This window comes from Diplotaxodon limnothrissa, linkage group LG7, assembly GCF_057381915.1.
Source record: "Diplotaxodon limnothrissa isolate DT_005_m linkage group LG7, D_limnothrissa_male_GT1.1, whole genome shotgun sequence".
Lineage (NCBI taxonomy): Eukaryota > Metazoa > Chordata > Actinopteri > Cichliformes > Cichlidae > Diplotaxodon > Diplotaxodon limnothrissa.
In genome coordinates this window covers 41,802,598-41,820,657 of record NC_140602.1, presented here as the reverse complement: position 1 = coordinate 41,820,657, position 18,060 = coordinate 41,802,598, and the positions used below count along the sequence as shown (strand labels likewise).

The 18,060-nt window shown below is 38.9% G+C and overlaps 2 protein-coding genes across 2 annotated transcripts in view; one reads left to right on the top strand and one right to left on the bottom strand.

The window, feature by feature from the left end:
• Positions 1 to 11,734, top strand: part of jak2a (Janus kinase 2a) — a 42,940-nt gene extending 31,206 nt beyond the window's left edge. The window contains exons 11-24 of the mRNA XM_085359707.1: positions 539 to 663; positions 3,073 to 3,207; positions 3,310 to 3,397; positions 4,080 to 4,207; positions 4,393 to 4,531; positions 4,744 to 4,895; positions 5,191 to 5,341; positions 5,454 to 5,587; positions 6,988 to 7,177; positions 8,169 to 8,293; positions 8,399 to 8,571; positions 9,245 to 9,362; positions 9,624 to 9,737; positions 10,186 to 11,734. Of these exons, the coding sequence (XP_085215833.1) occupies positions 539 to 663; positions 3,073 to 3,207; positions 3,310 to 3,397; positions 4,080 to 4,207; positions 4,393 to 4,531; positions 4,744 to 4,895; positions 5,191 to 5,341; positions 5,454 to 5,587; positions 6,988 to 7,177; positions 8,169 to 8,293; positions 8,399 to 8,571; positions 9,245 to 9,362; positions 9,624 to 9,737; positions 10,186 to 10,293 (1,880 nt within the window). The 3' untranslated portion in view covers positions 10,294 to 11,734. The remainder of the gene's footprint in view (positions 1 to 538; positions 664 to 3,072; positions 3,208 to 3,309; positions 3,398 to 4,079; positions 4,208 to 4,392; positions 4,532 to 4,743; positions 4,896 to 5,190; positions 5,342 to 5,453; positions 5,588 to 6,987; positions 7,178 to 8,168; positions 8,294 to 8,398; positions 8,572 to 9,244; positions 9,363 to 9,623; positions 9,738 to 10,185) is intronic.
• Positions 11,735 to 12,708: 974 nt separating this feature from the next.
• Positions 12,709 to 13,670, bottom strand: rln1 (relaxin 1). Its single transcript, XM_085358092.1, has 2 exons — positions 13,475 to 13,670; positions 12,709 to 13,070 (listed from the first exon to the last, which is right to left on the bottom strand). The coding sequence occupies exons 1-2, from the start codon at positions 13,668 to 13,670 to the stop codon at positions 12,709 to 12,711; spliced, it is 558 nt and encodes a 185-aa protein (XP_085214218.1).
• Positions 13,671 to 18,060: the final 4,390 nt, after the last annotated feature.

Genomic DNA, 18,060 nt, shown 5'->3' with positions numbered 1-18,060 from the left:
TGCAGTCAATTAATCATCTTAAAGCTTCTGCTTTTATTAGATACTTTAAAAACATCTTAAGAAAATGTGTTTATTGGTGCATGTGATTAGACTATAAGCCAAAGAACAGATCATACAAAGGTACTGTGTTGGTGTTACGAAGAAATGGTTACTGATAGTATGGTATCAATAATGATTTAGCTTTGCATGCATATAAGAAAATAAATTAATGACATTTTTATTGGAACAAAAATAAGTTTTTATCGCCTCATAAAAAACAAAACAAAACATATGTGTGTGGAGAAGTTAGAGATGAAAGCTAATGATTCAGTAAACTATTCCAGGTTTTTAGGTACCAAAACTTTGATTTATGGTTTATGGTGAAAAATATAAAAACACACAACTTTAAGTTTCATATCCACGATAAGAATTCTGAATGTAATAATCCAGGTTTATAATTGCTGATCAAATTCAATATTTAACAGTGTGAGTCATCAGTGTCATTGTCTAGTTTTGGTCAGGTGTAGTGTGAACCTTGTTAATCTCTACCTTTCTTCAGATAAGTCCAACCTGCTAGTGTGTAGAAGCAATCAAGGGGCCGAGATGCCCATATCTCCCACGCTCCACAAACACAACATCAGCCAGATGGTCTTTCACAAGATTCGAAAGGAGGATCTCATCATTGTAAGTAAACCTTCTCTGGCTCCTAACTTCAGCCTCTCCTTTGACATGAAAACGCCAGGATTGCACATGCTGTTTCTCAAACACACTGGAAATACCAAACAGTGTTGAAAGTCCTCTTTTCTTTCTCCTGAAGAGATATAATTTAGATTTAAGACTTCTGAACAAGGCAAGGCAAGTTTATTTGTATAGCACAATTCAACAACAAGGTGATTCAAAGTGCTTTACAGAGACATTAGAAACAAGAACAAATAAAAAGCATGATTTAAAATTGATTAAAACAAGCAAATAAACTAACTAACTAATTAACAAACAAACAAACAAACAAACAAAACAGTATATAAAATCAAAACAGATAAAATCAGAACAGTAGATAAAATCAGTAGTTAAATGTAAGTTTTGAAATTTAAGCTTAAAGTGTGGATTTGGTGCTTTATTCAAATGCAGCTGAGAACAGGTGAGTCTTCAACCTGGATTTAAATAAACTGAGTGTTTCAGCTGATCTGAGGCTTTCTGGGAGTTTGTTCCAGATATAAGGAGCATAAAAGCTGAATGCAGCTTCTCCGTGTCTGGTTCTGACTCTGGGAACTGATAAAAGACCGGATCCAGATGACCTGAGGGATCTGGAAGGTTCATACTGGGTCAGGAGGTCATTGATGTATTTTGGTCCTAAACCATTCAGAGCTTTATAGGCCAGCATCAGAACTTTAAAGTCTATCCTCTGACGGACAGGCAGCCAGTGTAAGGACCTCAGAGCTGGACTGATGTGGTCCACTTTTTTGGTCTTAGTGAGGACTCGAGCAGCAGAGTTCTGAATGAGCTGTAGTTGTCTGACTGATTTTTTAGGTAGACCTGTAAAGATGCTGTTACAGTAATCAAGCCTACTAAAGATGAATGCATGGACTAGTTTTTCCAGGTCCTGTTGAGACATCAGATCTTTTATCCTTGATATATTCTTGAGGTGATAGTAAGCTGACTTTGTTATTGTCTTAATGTGTTTTTCTAAGTTTAGGTCTGCATCCATCACTACACCCAAATTTCTCGCCTGGTTTGTGGTTTTTAGATGTATAGATTGAAGTTCTCTGGTGACCTGTAATCGTTTTTCTTTGGCGCCAAAGACTATTACCTCAGTTTTGTTTTTGTTTAGCTGGAGAAAATTGTGGCACAACCAGTCATTGATTTCCTCAATGCATTTACCAAGAGCCTGTACAGGGCCTCGGTCTCCTGGTGACATTGTGATATATATTTGTGTGTCATCTGCATAGCTGTGATAGTTTATTTTGTTGTTGTTTATAATCTCGTATTTTAAAGGCTGGAGCCTTTGTGAATGTAAACTTGAGTGAGAACACCAGAGGCAAGAGAACTGTTGTGGGATCCGCCAGGATGCTAGATACGGTTAACAAAAAGACTCAATCTGCTGTCTCTGTTTTTATTTTATTTGAGCATTTAAAGTTTTGTTGGACAGAACTGTCATAGGAAAACCTCACGACTACAGGCTGTTTATTTAGCCAAGCTTTAACTGTCAGATAGATGACTCTCTGATATACCAAAGGGTCTATGGATCCAAAACACTCCTCCTGCAGTATTGTGCTTGTGTTTGTGCTGATGTGCTGGGCAGTGCATTTGATTAGCAGCACCTGACTGCTAACCTCTTATTTCCTATGAAACTAAGTTGTGTGCTTAGTTTTTAGGGCTGTATAAACTGAATGTATTTTTTGACTTTCTGATTTGCACTTGATGTTTTTATTAAGTTAGTTAAGAGCTTTGCTAGCAGACCGCTTGAAACCCCAAAAGATTACTCTATCTTTCATTACAGAAGAAAAATATTATGTTCTGACAATTTGCCTGATATTGCCAATATATCTGATCTTCAATAAATCGGATCCAGGTGGTCGATAACGTTTAACTGCCTGGGTCACAGCTCAGCCAGACGAACATAATATTTCATTTAGTTCCCAGGATGAATGTGTGGAGGCTTGGAAATGTATTGATATAGTTCGTTACTCTTCACTTCAGAGAATCCAGAAGATCTCAGCTTTAACTACGAATAAAAAAAGGCAGGAGTAAAGATTTGGATAAACATCTGTGGCAACTTTGAGTTTTCATTAAGAAATGCTAAAGGAATTGGCTCTGATGGATGTTAAAAGTCAAAGTTTGTCATCTTTTTTGTTTCATGCGTCTTACTTTGGATGATAAACTATGTATTTGTCTGTAGTTTTGAGAATACTGCTCTAAACAAAAAACCCTGCATTTCGCTGTATAGGCTGTTTTGGTTGCATGACTGTATGACTCCTGCTATTCAAGCTAATATATTTTGAGGAGTTTATGAGGAGAGGACATTGCCTAGGGAACTGTTTAGAGTCAACTAAACAATGTGGTTTTTTTCAATAAACCAATAAAACTGTGTTTCAGAAAGAGAGTCTGGGTCAAGGAACGTTCACCAAGATCTTTTGCGGTGTGAGGAAGGAGCTTGGAGACTATGGGGAGACACATCAGATGGACGTTGTTATTAAGATTCTGGACAAGGCACATCGCAGCTATTCAGAGGTTAGCTTCTTAAGGAAGAATTTAGGTGACTGTTAATCTTATTGATTACTCATGTTCATGGACTCAAATTTAAATTCTCTTCTCTCATTTTTTTCCTTGCAGTCATTTTTTGAAGCTGCAAGCATAATGAGCCAGCTCTCCCACAAACACTTACTTCTCACTTATGGCGTGTGTGTTTGTGCAGATGAAAGTAAGTGTACAACACAAGCACAACCTTTACTGGATGGTTTAAGATATTTAAGATGTAGACAAAATGAGCAGCAACACACTAATTATACCAGTCATGTGGTAGGTCCACGAGGAATAGGCTCCCAAAATAGAAAAAGAGACCATTCACACATTAAACGAGCACCAAATAATGTCAAACTGTGTTCCTGTGGGCAGCTGAGACGATCAAACAGAGAGGGCAGAAGGTTTCTGACCCTTCGTTCAGACTGGATTAAGCCCTTGGGATCAACAGGTCACTAAGGGGCCACTGTAGTCTTTAAAGCAGCACACACGTGAAGTAGTGTATCTGGGAGCTGTTGTCAAAGTCTTTCTTCTTTTACATGTAATGGATGCAAAAAGTCAAGTGTGTGCATGTGGGCTGAGGGAAGTGTTTAAGTGAAGAAATGTCCGTTCAGTTTTATGAAATATATATAAACACCCCAAAATCACTACAAGAGGTAATCTCTGAGAATTTTACATGGTAACAGGGGAAGACTTCTGGGTAAGCACATGTGTATTACTACTCAACACAATCTTCAGTGAACCACAAACTGGTTAATTTAGTGCTTCATTTCATAGAGCTTTGTTGAAAAGATTTTCTTCATGGATAGAAGTAAATAAACAGATGAGTAAGTGAAACGATCTAATCTCAATCTCCCGGTCAGACATGATGGTGCAGGAGTACGGTAAATTTGGTTCACTGGACACTTACCTGAAGAAGAACAAAGGCTGTGTTAACATCACCTGGAAGCTGGAAGTGGCCAAACAGCTGTCCTGGGCTATGCACTATCTGGTAAGACTTACCAACTTAATGCTGTGTGACCCATACAGATTTCTTTTTAAATGTAAAGATTATGGACACATTTACACATTTTGAAATGAAGGGAAAAAAGAAACCAACATGGAAATGAACCTTTCATTGGGACTTTCCTAATGCTACGTTGATATTTATGTTGTCCCTATTGTAACTGAACACAGGAGGATAAAAACGTCATTCATGGGAATGTTTGTGCCAAGAATGTCCTTCTGATTCGAGAGGAGGATCGGAAAACAGGCAGTCTTCCATTCATCAAGCTCAGTGACCCCGGTATCAGCATCACCGTGCTGCCCAGAGAAGGTGAGAACGCCGACATCGCGGTCCCGAGGCTTGCACCTCACACCTGTGTGATGTTGGAATGATGTTCACTGCATGGTTTTTCCTTGGTGTGATTGTCAGAGATACCTACGAGGACATAATTTAGTCACCTTTTGCTTCCCTTTTCTTCATCTTTGGTCTGCATTTCCAACATTTAGTATTTTCCTGCATCTCTTTACATGTCTGACCTGCAGTGCTAGTGGAGCGTATCCCATGGGTGCCTCCTGAGTGCATTGAAAACCCTCAAAACCTGAGTTTAGCTACAGACAAGTGGAGCTTTGGGACCACGCTTTGGGAGATCTGCAGCGGAGGAGACAAACCTCTCAGCACACTGGACAGCTCAAAGGTCCAAAAAAGCCAAACATGCATTGATACATTTTGTAAAATATTTAACTTTGGTTTTGAGACATAATTAGATAAACGGGTTCATTAGAGCGGCTTAGATTTGAACTAATTAGCTGTACAGATGTGAGGCTGGTCAGTCTGTTACAAAAAAGATACATTTATATTCCTGAACATGTGAAACTCACTAATTTCTTTTGTGAAAAGACAGGTTTAAAATGTTAAACTTTTAAAAACATGTCTTCTTTTCCAAGACAAGAACAATCAGGTACTTAATTTTGTTCTTTCCTGTTCTGTAGAAAAACTTGTTCTATGAGGACAGACACCAGCTGCCGGCTCCTAAATGGACAGAGCTGGCCAATCTGATAAACAGCTGTATGGACTATGAGCCTTTACACCGGCCCTCCTTCAGAACAATAATCCGAGATCTCAACAGTCTCTTCACACCAGGTAGGAACATGAATGGAGTCATGTGTGTCAGAGAAAGACCACCATGCATCACTCCAGCACGCTCGTTATTTCACCCAGATGTTGTTGAAAGTGACACGGCCGTTTGTTGCAGACTATGAGCTGCTGGTGGAGAGTGACATGGTGCCCAACAGAGCACGAGGCTTCGGCTTCCCGTGGGCCTCTGAGAACCAAGATCCGTCACAGTTCGAGGAGCGGCACCTCATTTTTCTCAAGCAGCTGGGCAAAGTGAGACATGCTCTATGTACACATCACTTATTTTTAGAGTTTGACTACTGTAATTTCCGCACTATAAGGCTCACTTAAAGTCCTTTAATTTTCTTAAAAATTGGCAGTGTGCCTTATGTGTGAATTCTGGTTGTGCTTACTGACCTCAAACTGATTTTTTGTGGTACACAGTGCGCAGAAATCTGTCAAAAATCTATTAGTACAACTTTTTTTATTTTTTATTTTTGTTAGTCCTTTATTTATCCAGGTAAAAAAAATCTCATTGAGATTAAAAATCTCAGTTCCAAGAGAGACCTAGCATCATGGCAAAAAAAGTCAAAATACACATACCACATAAATATATAACATTTAAAACAAATACAATATCCCATACCAACATACCAACTTTGTTAAGCCATGAAGGCGCACGGCTTAATGGCTTGCCGGAGCATTACGGCTACCGTAGTCAGGAGTCTCGTAGAGTAATCTGGGTCCAAAACTCCGTCCCTTCAGGTCCCAAAGTCAAACGAACACTGCGGCATCACTGAGAGTTAAACACTGTCTAAATTCTTTCATCTTTAATAAAATGATCACCTGAGGTGTAACGATTAAGTTTAACATCAAGGCATCCATGAAAACAGAATTTATTAAATTTAATGGCGTTAGAAGTTAGCAGGATGTTAGCTCACTAGTTTCCACCTAAATATGATATAGCATGTTCTGACTGAGAGATTTCTGAAAGAATTAAAAGGTACAGCTCTGCTATCACTTCCAACATAAATGAAGACAGGAAACTAAACGGCAGTGACTTTTGTAGGGTTACTGAAATTGGACTAGCTGGTATATAATGATGTGCTACGTGATCACTAGCGACACAGCTATGTTAGCATAACATAAACACAGTGAAGCTAGAGGATGAATGCTAACTTTTTTCCACTCGATAAAAGCTAACTTGAGGATTCCTGATGGTTAGCGACAAATGCAATCGCATGGCATGATGCTATAAACGGACCAAACTTCAGTCAGGAGAACAACAGAGATTATCCATCCGCAATACGAGGTTAGTCATTAATATACTGCAACAACATGGGAATAGAGCAGCTGCGAGAGAATTCAACATTACTGAATCAATGGTACAGAAGTGGAGGAAGCAAGAAGAATGAGTTGAGTGAAGTTTGACTTACCTGACTGAAAAATACAGTAACTTTTTCATGTCATTAGAAATGTAATGTATATAAACAAAATCATTTCTAAACAGCTTTTATAGTCAATTATTATTTTTCCACCGGCTCATCATTTCCTTGTTTCCATTGGTGAAGATCCAAAAATACTATTATGTGCTAATTATTTATTATAAATGGAAATGATAGCATTTCTCTTTTAAAATGTGTTTTTCTTGTCTGTTTCATCTCACACTTCAGGGGAACTTTGGCAGTGTGGAGATGTGCAGGTACGACCCGCTGCAGGACAGCACAGGGGAGGTGGTGGCTGTGAAGAAACTCCAGCACAGTACAGCTGAGCACCTCAGGGACTTTGAGCGGGAAATTGAGATCCTTAAATCACTTCAGCATGAAAACATTGTCAAATACAAGGGAGTGTGCTACAGTGCAGGTATGAGCACATTGTTTGATCTCTATGGTGCTGTGAAACATTAAGTAACCACTTTCTGATTTCTTAGATTTTATTCGTCACACTTAAATGTTTCAGATCGTCCAACAAATGTAAATATTAGACAAAGATAACCGTGCACTCTTGGAGTAATTTTGATAAGTATGGCAGTCCTGGCGAGGTCCACCACTGATCCATTTCAACATCGATAGACGTCAGTGGTTTTGTTTCGTAGCTGTTTTTAAGGGACGTGTTGCTTTTTGAGCTGTTTCAGCCAACCTCAATTCATCTTCTCAGTGTTCCAAAAGATGTGGTTATTTAATTAATTAATAAATATTTCCACACAGGACCTGGTACTGTTGGATAGCTTTTCTTCCATAATCATTGAAATCATTATTTAAAAGCTGCTTTTTGTCTTTACTCAGGTTATTGTTGTGTAATATCAAAAAGTGTTTGATCATGTGGTTTTTTAAGTTTGACAAATATTGTAGGCAAAAACTTAAAGAAATCAGCCGTGTGCTTTTTCACATTACTGTGCACTTGAACTTGTATTGCTCGTCATCTCCTATGACTTGGATAAACTGGATTACAGTAAAAACATTAAATGCTGTTGGTCCTATTTCAGCTTATAATTAAAGTTAGTAAATGTTGCTGTTTTGGTATAAAATATTGTTTCTTTTGTATATTTATGTTATGTAATTTTCCTTAATAATGTCAAGACGAGAGATTCACTTTTTTCTTTTTTTTCTCTTTTATTTAATGCAAACTTCCATGAGCTGCTTGTTTCTTGATTTAATATTCCCACCCCGGCACATTTTCTAATGCATTATGCTGTTTTCCACACATTTGCTGCCTGGGGCGTCAGTGACCATGCCCAATGAAACAAATAAATCTGAATTAGCTCAGAAAACCCACTTTAGGCGAGGCCTCCGCTCCACCGCTCACATCGTATTCTCTTTCTCTAGTAGCGAACTCAACTCCCTTTTTTCTGCAGGACGAAGAAACCTACGGTTGATCATGGAATATCTCCCCTATGGCAGTTTGAGAGATTATCTCATCAAACACAAGGACAGATTTGATTCCAAGAAACTGTTGCACTACGCGTCACAGATTTGCAAGGTAACACAGTGCTATACAGAGATTCTTGCAAAACGCTTCTTCACAGTTCTTCTCGGAGCTGCTGCAAAATATATGCATTTGGTGTAACACATGAATTCCTTCCAGGGAATGGACTACCTTGGCACTAAGCGTTACATTCACAGAGATCTGGCCACAAGAAATATTCTGGTGGAGAGCGAGATGAGGGTTAAGATCGGTGACTTTGGTCTGACCAAGGTGCTTCCTCAGGACAAAGACTACTACACTGTCAGAGAGCCTGGGGAAAGCCCCATCTTCTGGTGAGGACCACGCTTAATCCTATCTTAATATCTTTTGCTTTTACTAGCTGTTACTTCCTTTCTTTAAATACTCTAACAGTTGTGAGATTTAAAAATTCGCAATTAAGTAAAATCATGATCCACACGGAGGCAAAGATTAGAACTCGTTTTTATGCATCCACTTTAAATGGTCTTCGGTCAGAACTTCATCTCCGTTTGATTGCGTTTAATAGACAGCTGTGTTTTTAAAAAATGTTTTTATGGATGTGACTTTCCGATCTGCCTTAATTGAACATAGTTTTTTTCCCGATAACTACCAGCTGGGGGCGACGCAGAATCAAGTCTGATTGTATAGAACTCTATGAGAAAACAACACTACTGCTCCTCCTGTATGACCTCAATAAACATTTTGCTCGTGGTTTAATGGTCTTTATTTAAAGTTTAACATCATATTGTGATATTAACTTTGGAAATTAACTGGAGTAAAAGACAAGATCAGAGAATCTCTATGGTTTGGCTACTTTTTGATTGGTTTGAGCTTTTGATTTGAGCCTGCAGTGTCCTCGGTTTCTGTTTCTAGCAACATCAAGTTGAGGCTTTAAATTTGGTATAATGTCCGTCTTTTATATGCAATCTGTGTATGGATTGCGTTATATATATGCTTGAGTCTTGAATGTGCTGCGGTGTCTTGCAGGTACGCTCCTGAGTCGCTGACAGAGAGCAAGTTCTCTGTGGCTTCAGACGTCTGGAGTTTTGGGGTCGTCCTCTATGAACTCTTCACTTACAGCGACAAGAACTGCAGCCCACCAGTGGTACTGTGTTTTTTTTTCTAGTTCTGCTAAGTGTTTCCCTCATTTTACTTTTAATTTCTTGGTCACTTGTCTCAATTGCTCAGTTGATTTGGAAAACAACTCACTGTAATTAGGCTGCAGCGTGGCTTAAAGAATCAGTTGATTGAGCACTCCTCTCTGCGTGATGTACTCAAAAACAGGAACCACTTCATTTTTCTTTCATGTTATTTGAAACATACTGCTTCTTCTTAACCAGACCAAATGAATTTTCTTCTGTTTTAGGTCTTTATGAATAAAATGGGCAATGAGAAGCAGGGCCAGATGATTGTCTACCATTTGATTGACCTCCTGAGAAATGGCTATAGGTTGCCTGCTCCTGATAAGTGTCCTACACAGGTCTGTTACTTTCTTCACCATAAGCTGCTCATTGTTTTGGTAAAATGTCTTGTGGTTCAAAGACAACAGAGATATAACTTGCTTATGATGTTTAACAACGTGAGTCTCACATAAGAAATTCATGTGGAGTAAAGAACCTATTAAACATAGTCCTCAGTGATCCTGAGAGGATTAAGATCAGCTAAGATGAAAATCATATATCTCAACAACACTGAACTAACCCAGATGACCGTGTAAAATGAAGCTTTGAGTAAGATGCACACACAGTTTAGCTTGTGTTCAACAGCCATTTTATTAGATACACATTGCTGGTAGTGTGTTGGAGCTTTTAGCTTCCATAGCTCACCCCTAAAACTGCTGGGTTCTTACAGAAGGCTTCATTAGTAACACTTAATCTCTTTTGTTTTCTTAGAATTGTGTAAATAATGCTGTCCTGATGCCTCCCCAGATTCACAAGATTATGATGGAGTGCTGGAGCAATGACCCTAAACTGCGGCCTACTTTCAAGACATTAATCCATAGTGTGGAGACTGTACGAGATAGCGAAGAAAGATGAGGAGCATCGATCCGTGAACCTTTGACCTTTAGGCGTTGACTCGCGTGAGTCAGTCCTCTCCGACCTGAGCAAAACAACAAAGCATCTGATTTACTGCAGTTTGGAGTTGAAGTGATGGTAAATGGTAAATGGCCTGTATTTGTATAGCGCTTTTACTAGTCCCCCCCTAGGGACCCAAAGCACTTTACACACCTAGTCATCCACCCATTCACACACTGGTGGAGGCAAGCTACAGTTGTAGCCACAGCTGCTCTGGGGCAGACTGACAGAAGCGAGGCTGCCTATAAGTGATGTCAGTCTTCTTCCTATGGTCGCATGAAGTATTCACATGAACTGATGAATGAGTACACTACACTTCCGGTGCTTTCAGGAAGATTTCACCCTGGGACCAATTGTTTTCTTTGATGTGTTTGCACGTGTTGCGTTTTAAACGTCGAGAGAGGCGATAAAAAGTTTCAGTGTGATAGTCAGTATTTTTTCCAAGAATGTGAAAAGAACAAGCACCAACAAGCAGCAGTTACTGTGTACCTTTAAAGATGTAAAATAAGCAGGAAAGTCTTTTTTTGCATAAGCAAAGAGACTATGAGGGAACAAAGGCTCTGCAGTCTTCACATCACTGGGCGTAAATCACCAGAGCTGAACCCCAGTGCACGTGCTCATGAGCAGCTCTACTTGAATGAGCAGATTTCTTCCTGCCGATGCCCATATCGATTTTTTTTAGGGTTTTTATCCATGTCTGTAAGGACGGGACCCGCCATCGCGATCTTTACGAGATTTCTGCTTCTACAGTGGAAGTGACAGTTTTGAATGTGTCTGTGCTGAGAACCTGTGAGGTGACTGAAGGAATGAGCCGCCTCCTTGTTTATAAGGGGCAGGTTATGCTATTTCATTGAGGTCAGAGTTAAAATTTCACAAGGCATTGGGAAAAAACCCGCAAACTATCATAAACTCAGTGTAATTTTTGTTTCAGTGAAAAGCAGCCATTACTTTGTGAAACCTTTATTAATAAACAGTTGTGTTTTAATAATAGGGTATGAAGTTTTAAGCTTGTGCAGTTTGTAGATATGTAAAGTGATGTAAAGTTGATTTTTTTTGCACCTGGAGGGAAAGTAATGATGGGAAGTGCCTTTATTTTCTGCAGGAGACTTGTTGCCAGTCGTGCTTTTTATTAGGAAAACTGATTCGATTTTGTGGTCACGTCTTCGTTTTATACTTCGACACCTATTTAAAGATCCAGCTTGTGTGTTACATGATTTCTTTTTAGGTTTAAGACTGTCGGTGAATGTTTGTGGAAGACAGACTCTTTTCTCTTTGTTTTTAATCTCAAATGCTCTCTTTTCAAGTCGTTTTCTGGTGTGAAACTCAAATAAATGTATTATTAGCAATGAGACAGTGTACACTTTAAATGTGTGTGCGTTCTCCTGTGTTTTAACCTCCTATTAGGCACCCTGAATATTTCTTTCATGATACTTGACGATTGTCAGTTTATTCTGTTTTTGTTTTTTTTAAATTGCAAAACATTTGGGAGTTATCTTTTTCCATACCAGTATTATTGTGATGTATGTATATCAAATATGATTCCTCTGTGAAGTGTGTATCATTTTGTATCCAAAGATTTTCTTAAAAAGCTCCAAAAATTCAACTGGTGTTTCTTTTTCCTTATTTGTTTTTAATTGTAGTTTGTTTCAGACAGGGTTAAGAAAAAGCTGCCATTTAAACTGTGCTCTGCTGGTTTACATGTGAATATCTGAAGATGTGAAGTTTATATATGTAAGGTGTTTGTGCTTTTTTAGTAGACAAGTCATACAGTAGCCGTAGCTCCATCTAAGAGCGTTTTTTAATGTGAAGTTAATGTGTAAACTCCATGATTGCCAGCAAGAGTTGAGATATTTTTATGTTTATTTTATTGAGGCTGAATGGGTTTAGGTGGGTGCAACAGTGTTAAAAGGACAAAAACCCTGCTCCTGTGGAGTATTATCCTCGGGCTGTTTAGAGAAAATCATCAGGGTGTTTTAATGCTGTGAACAAGGCCAGCAATAAGTTCCCGGCCTCCTAAATGACATTAATGTACAATACTGTCCAGTGTTAGTATGAATGCATTTCATGAATGTGGTCTGAGAGTCGACAGGCCAAAATATAGACAGAAAAAAATCTGATGCTGCTCAATATGTCATATATTACAGTATTTAAAATTTATTGACAAAGATAACATATAATACGTACAGATGGATTAAACAAAGGAGAGAGGAGAATGAAGACGATGTGAAGCTGGGGGAATGTTTTTCTTGTACACTACAGCACGAGTGGGAACAGCTTAATCAACACCAGACGTTTTCTGTACACTGTCCATTACTGCTCATCATAATGGCTCCATGATCGAGCTCGTGCCATCACCCACCCACCCTGCTTCCTGCCTCAGCACAAGCGTCCAATATCATTCTTGGTGCAGCCCTGGTTACAGCACATCCCTGCCACACCAAGTGAAAAGTTCCTCTTCTTCTTGCTTGGTAGGATCCAGTCAGCTGAACCCGGGGTCCCGTCTTGCTCACCTGCAGCTGTGGACAGATGGGAGTCCCCCAGAGGGGCGGGAAGACTCAGCGGTGGCTGCTGCTGCTGTCTGTCACCTGTGGACCCGTAAAGAGCCAAGAGGTCTGCCAGGGAGTAAGAGGAGGCAGTGCGGAGAGGAGAGTGGTTTTCTGCGAGGTCTGCATCACGTTGCCAGGTGTGCTGGCTCTCCTCCACTTTAACATCAGGGAGGGAACTCCACGGGAACAGATCTAGAGATAGAAAAAAAAAAAGATCAGCGACCTCAAATGCAATCAGGAAATTAGTGCAGGAAAGTGTACTGTAGGCCAGAAAAGACAAAGAAAATAGGAGAATAATGGAGAGTATTCACTAAAAGGAGCCGACTGTGGTGCTGAACTGTCGTGCTATACATGTATCAGGCATCATCAACTAATGAAAACAGCCTGAACTCATTCCAAAGTGCCATAGGTCAAAATTTAACAGGAAGTCTTTCACAGTCCTCCACCTGTGGAGCATCTTTGGTCTTAATGATAAATAAATACCTCACACTCTTCACAGATCTCCACCATTCACTGTAGTTTTAAACACATCTGCATACATTTAATTAGTGCACACAAATGAAACAATTAGTGAAAGTGTAGCAGCATTAACTCACCCAAGTCTCCCTCCGTGGACCGTCTCCACCGGGAGCCACCACAGGTGAAGATGACCGCTCTGATGAACTCTCTCCCACACAGTTTCACCCCATAGTCCCTCGGTACGATCAGTCTGTTCATCACATCAGCATTCTCACAGCTGCACATGCTGCCAACACACACCACAGCCACGGCGAGAGTCAGTCTCCAGAGCATTGCTCACCTGTCCTGAAATTAAACTGCCTGGTTTGAGGTGCACAGGTGGGAGTCAGCTGGGCTCCGGTCTGATGTGTGCTGCAGATCCCGCTCGCTTCCTTGTTTCTCTGTCAGGAATATGCTCTTGCAGACTCTCAAACTGGGAAAGCTGCTTCTATCAGTCTGCTTTGTGTTCTTTTCTTCTTCGCTCTTTGGGAGTGGACCTTATATAGCCCTAGACACTAGTTCACCCAACAACCTGCCTCCCTTCCTCTCACACGCGTCATCGTCTTTCGGATTGATGACGATGACGTACGTGGAGTTATTTCTCTTGTGCAGTAATATCAAGTTTGAGTATGCACTCATTACTCACACATTATTACAGAAGACAAATGTTTAACATAGGCAGCAATTATTATCGGAAAACTTTATAAAAGCACTGAAAACATTTGGTGTCTTGTAAGATTGTAAGTGCTTTAGGCTGATACTAACATAATTAAAAAACAAAACAAAACGAGGTAGGTTATTGACTTTGCAGCATTGCATTCAGGGGGTACCTTTGCTGCAAGAGAGAAACTGAGATACTGAAGTCCTTTAAATATCTTTTACCGAATTCACGGCTATTTTGTTTGTTTTACTTTATTTGTATACAATACAGAAAACAGGACAAGTTAAAATAAACAAGATAAAAATGACAGATATTGAATTTAAAGCTTAGATTTTTTTAAACTTCCACTCTATGCTACTGTTTCTTTTTCTGCCTTCCCTAAAAATATCATAAAAAACACATTTAATGGGTTGTAATTACCATCTTCATTTATTGATTTTTATTTTTTCTTTCTTTTTCATACTTAATGTTAATTAACGGGTTAGATCTCTAAATCATCACAAATAGTGGTGTCGAGGCGATGTTTGATTTTACTTGGGCTCATCTTTCATTTAAATCTGATTATATTTGGTTTTTCTGGTTATGGATGCATTTACGCTGTCATTCAGTACTAGCAGCTAGAGATTTCATTTACCATTTCTATTATGGAAATGTGATTTAACCTGGATGCAAACACTGATGTGAATAAAACATATGAGAAAAGCTTATTTATTACAGCTAAGAGTAAATCTTTGGGTAACTCATTCAGCCTTCTTATAGATCAATAGTAATCTATTTTTAGTGCACAGAAATGTCCTAAATGTTCTTAATTTCCTCAGTTTGCAGATTTTAAGCATGCATGGAAATTAAAACTGATGTAAAAAAAAAGAAGAAAAAAAGAGGCAAGAATGAAAAGAAGGAAGCAGGTGGAGGACAAGCACTACTGGAAGAGAAAATTTGAGATGAGAGTCTCTGTTTTTTTTGTAGCCTTATTTGTCATTCTTTAGACAAATGTTCCCTAGGTGCTGTCAACCTGGAATCCAAGCAGGAAGCATATTGGAAAAATAGTTTTTTCTTTTAATGGCCCTAAAGAAAAACAGTGATAATGAGAAGACAATAATTAACTGTCAGCAAGCAATAAAAAGATAAATAAGAGCACAAGACTGAAAATTATTCAAAGTTGAATGAAATGGAAAAACAACAACATAAATACTGCAAAACATAAAATGCTAAAAGCTTAAAAGCCATTTAAATGCCACCTGTAGATGACTTGTGGCATTCTTTTAGCAAGACTGTAACCTAAACTTTATGCGTCTGCTTTGTCTAACACTTAAAAAATGTCATATACTGACCTGCTCTGGTAAAGGTCAGTATATGACATCAACGGGTGATTAATTCAATAAAAATGTTGTGAAGATTCGACTCAGTAAGTTTCACACTTTGCAGGTGTGTGTGTGTCTGTGTGTGTCTGTGTGTGTCAGATCATCTGACATCTGCGAGGTGTTACAATCTCACCCTGCAGTGATGCCCACTGTGACCGCTGTGAACTAGGAGCGATAATATTTGAAAACTTCACTGCCACACACAAACGTAGAAGAAAAAAAGCAGATAACGTCATCAGGCATAGCAGGCCTTTAAAGCTAAATAAAGTATGGACACTGCCTTTACAGTAGCTTCATTGTACTTTATAACAAATTTTTTTATTCTTATAAAACATTTAAATGCCGATATCGGCACTGGCCTAAAAAATAAAGGTTAGTCTTTGTTTTCACCATAAGCTGGAGATATGAAAGGTGTGAGACAGACAGAGGGTGAAAGGGAAAAAGAGACGGTCAGTCCAGTGTCACAAACCCTGCGTCCGCGCTGATGAACCTCAGCCACACGACTCTTTTGTCTGCTGTTCCTCATGTGACACGGTCTCACATCTGCACGCACACAAACACGTGCGCAGCATAACAATCGCTGCAGAGCACGACTGAGTGACATTCTCGTCTAAAAAGGCCTTTATTCTCAAAAAGTGCGGGTGTCAAAGATGAACAGGAAAGCGGCGTGACCTCAGTGATGATGAAAAAAGCATAGTTTGACAGATTTGATACGTCACAGAAAAAACTAGTTTGAATTTCATTTTCGGCTCATTTTTGCCAAATAATTGTGTGTATCTGTCCTGATATTTGTGGAGATGTGTCACTGGAGCTGAATTAATACGTCGGTGGAAATGGAAAACAACTCCTCAAACTGCTGTTCTCTTACCAACCAATACGTATCATATTCTCAGGCAGATACACTGTTCCCACCAGCAGGCGACCGAGCTTTTGCTGTCAGGGCTCCTTGGTTGTTGAATGACCTCGGAAATACACTTCACCTCATTAGTGTCTTTATTATGTTAATTTATATTATACATTATATATATATATATATATATATATATATATATATATATATATATATATATATATATATATATATATATATTTTTTTTTTTTTTACCTTAACTAAACAAATATTTTATGATTATTCCTAATCTGCTATCAGGTTTTGTCATTACTGTGAACACAGATTAGAGAACATCCATCATTCAGTGCAATTCATTTCACTTTTGTTGAGTGACAAACTGTTGCAGTTTCCACATGTTTATTAGGCTGTGGGAGAGTGTAACAATGAATCTGAGGCAATGTGTCGAGTTTATTTTTTTACCTTGTGTTTGTGATCATCAAATCACAGAGTTATCGCAGCAATTTCCTAATGTTGTAAACCTGCTCAACATTTGGCAATAAAACCCTTTCTGATTCTGATTCTGATTCTGATTCTGATTATCGAGGGTCTCCAGAATAACTCTGTTTTATTTGCAGAACAACAAAAGTACTGTATATATTTTTTTAAAATAATTTTTGTACTGCTCCTATGATAATGTCTGATTTGAGTAGGTGGTGCTCAATCAATCCATTTTGTGCAGAGGAAGAGTCAAATTATGTGAGCATGCTCAGTGTGTGAATCACAGGGGCTGGGTTAAAGAGGTTCCGCGTTTTGCAAAGACAGCTAATACAAAGAAAGCCTGGCTTTGTTAATCAGAGACATGATGTCCCTTCTCAAGGTCTCCACAGAAAACAGAAAACAGGATGACTACAGATGGTAACTACTCAGTTAGCTTGATAGGTCCATATAAAATAAAGGCAAAGAGTCTGTGTTACACTTTTTGAAACAAATTGTTATTCATCAGCTATCAAACTGATTGATGACTGTGATGACAGGGTGTATATGTGCAGGCGGGGCTGTGTAAACGTCATCAAAGGTCATTTGCCTTAAAGGCGTGAATAGAGGTTTCCAGGACAGATGGGGGGCTGTTATATTCCATATTTATGTGTTGTACCTCGTTCCTCTCCTTCAGGGAACAGAGGTTTTAGACAGAACTCTTTAGTTTCATGGCACAGACCCAGCTTGTAAGCGTAGTGCACAAATTTTCAAAAATGTAAATACGTCATGACTTTAGGAAGGCCATTCCAGAAACTTAATATTAGCCTGCTTTATCCATTTTAAAACCAATGTCTAGTGCCTAGCTGTTAACTTCAAGTGAAATTAAAGAATTTGGAGATAGTCCTTTTTCATTCCTCCATCCACTTTCATAATGTACAGGTACTAAGGGCAGCAAAACAGCTCTAGAGCACGATGCTACCATGACCATGCTTGAAAGTGTTCTCAGGTATGAAAGTCTCAGGTTTATCCAAACACCCCTCGTGTCATTGTGGCCAAATAGGGTAATGTTTGTTCGTCTGATCATAAAACTTTTCTCCAGGAGACCTTTTTTCAAACCACTGTATATTTCTACCATATGAGCACACAATGTCCTCTGTTAGAGCCCCCAGGACTTGGGTTTACAAAAAAGTAGAAGGTGGTGAGAGCCAAAACGTTCATTACGGATCCCGATTCAAAACCAGTTCAAAGAGTAATGTCTATTGTGTAAGTCAACTTAACATTTCATTTAATACTAAGACGATTCATTAAACAATAACTAAAGTGAACATATGTTTACTACAAAGCTACAAATAA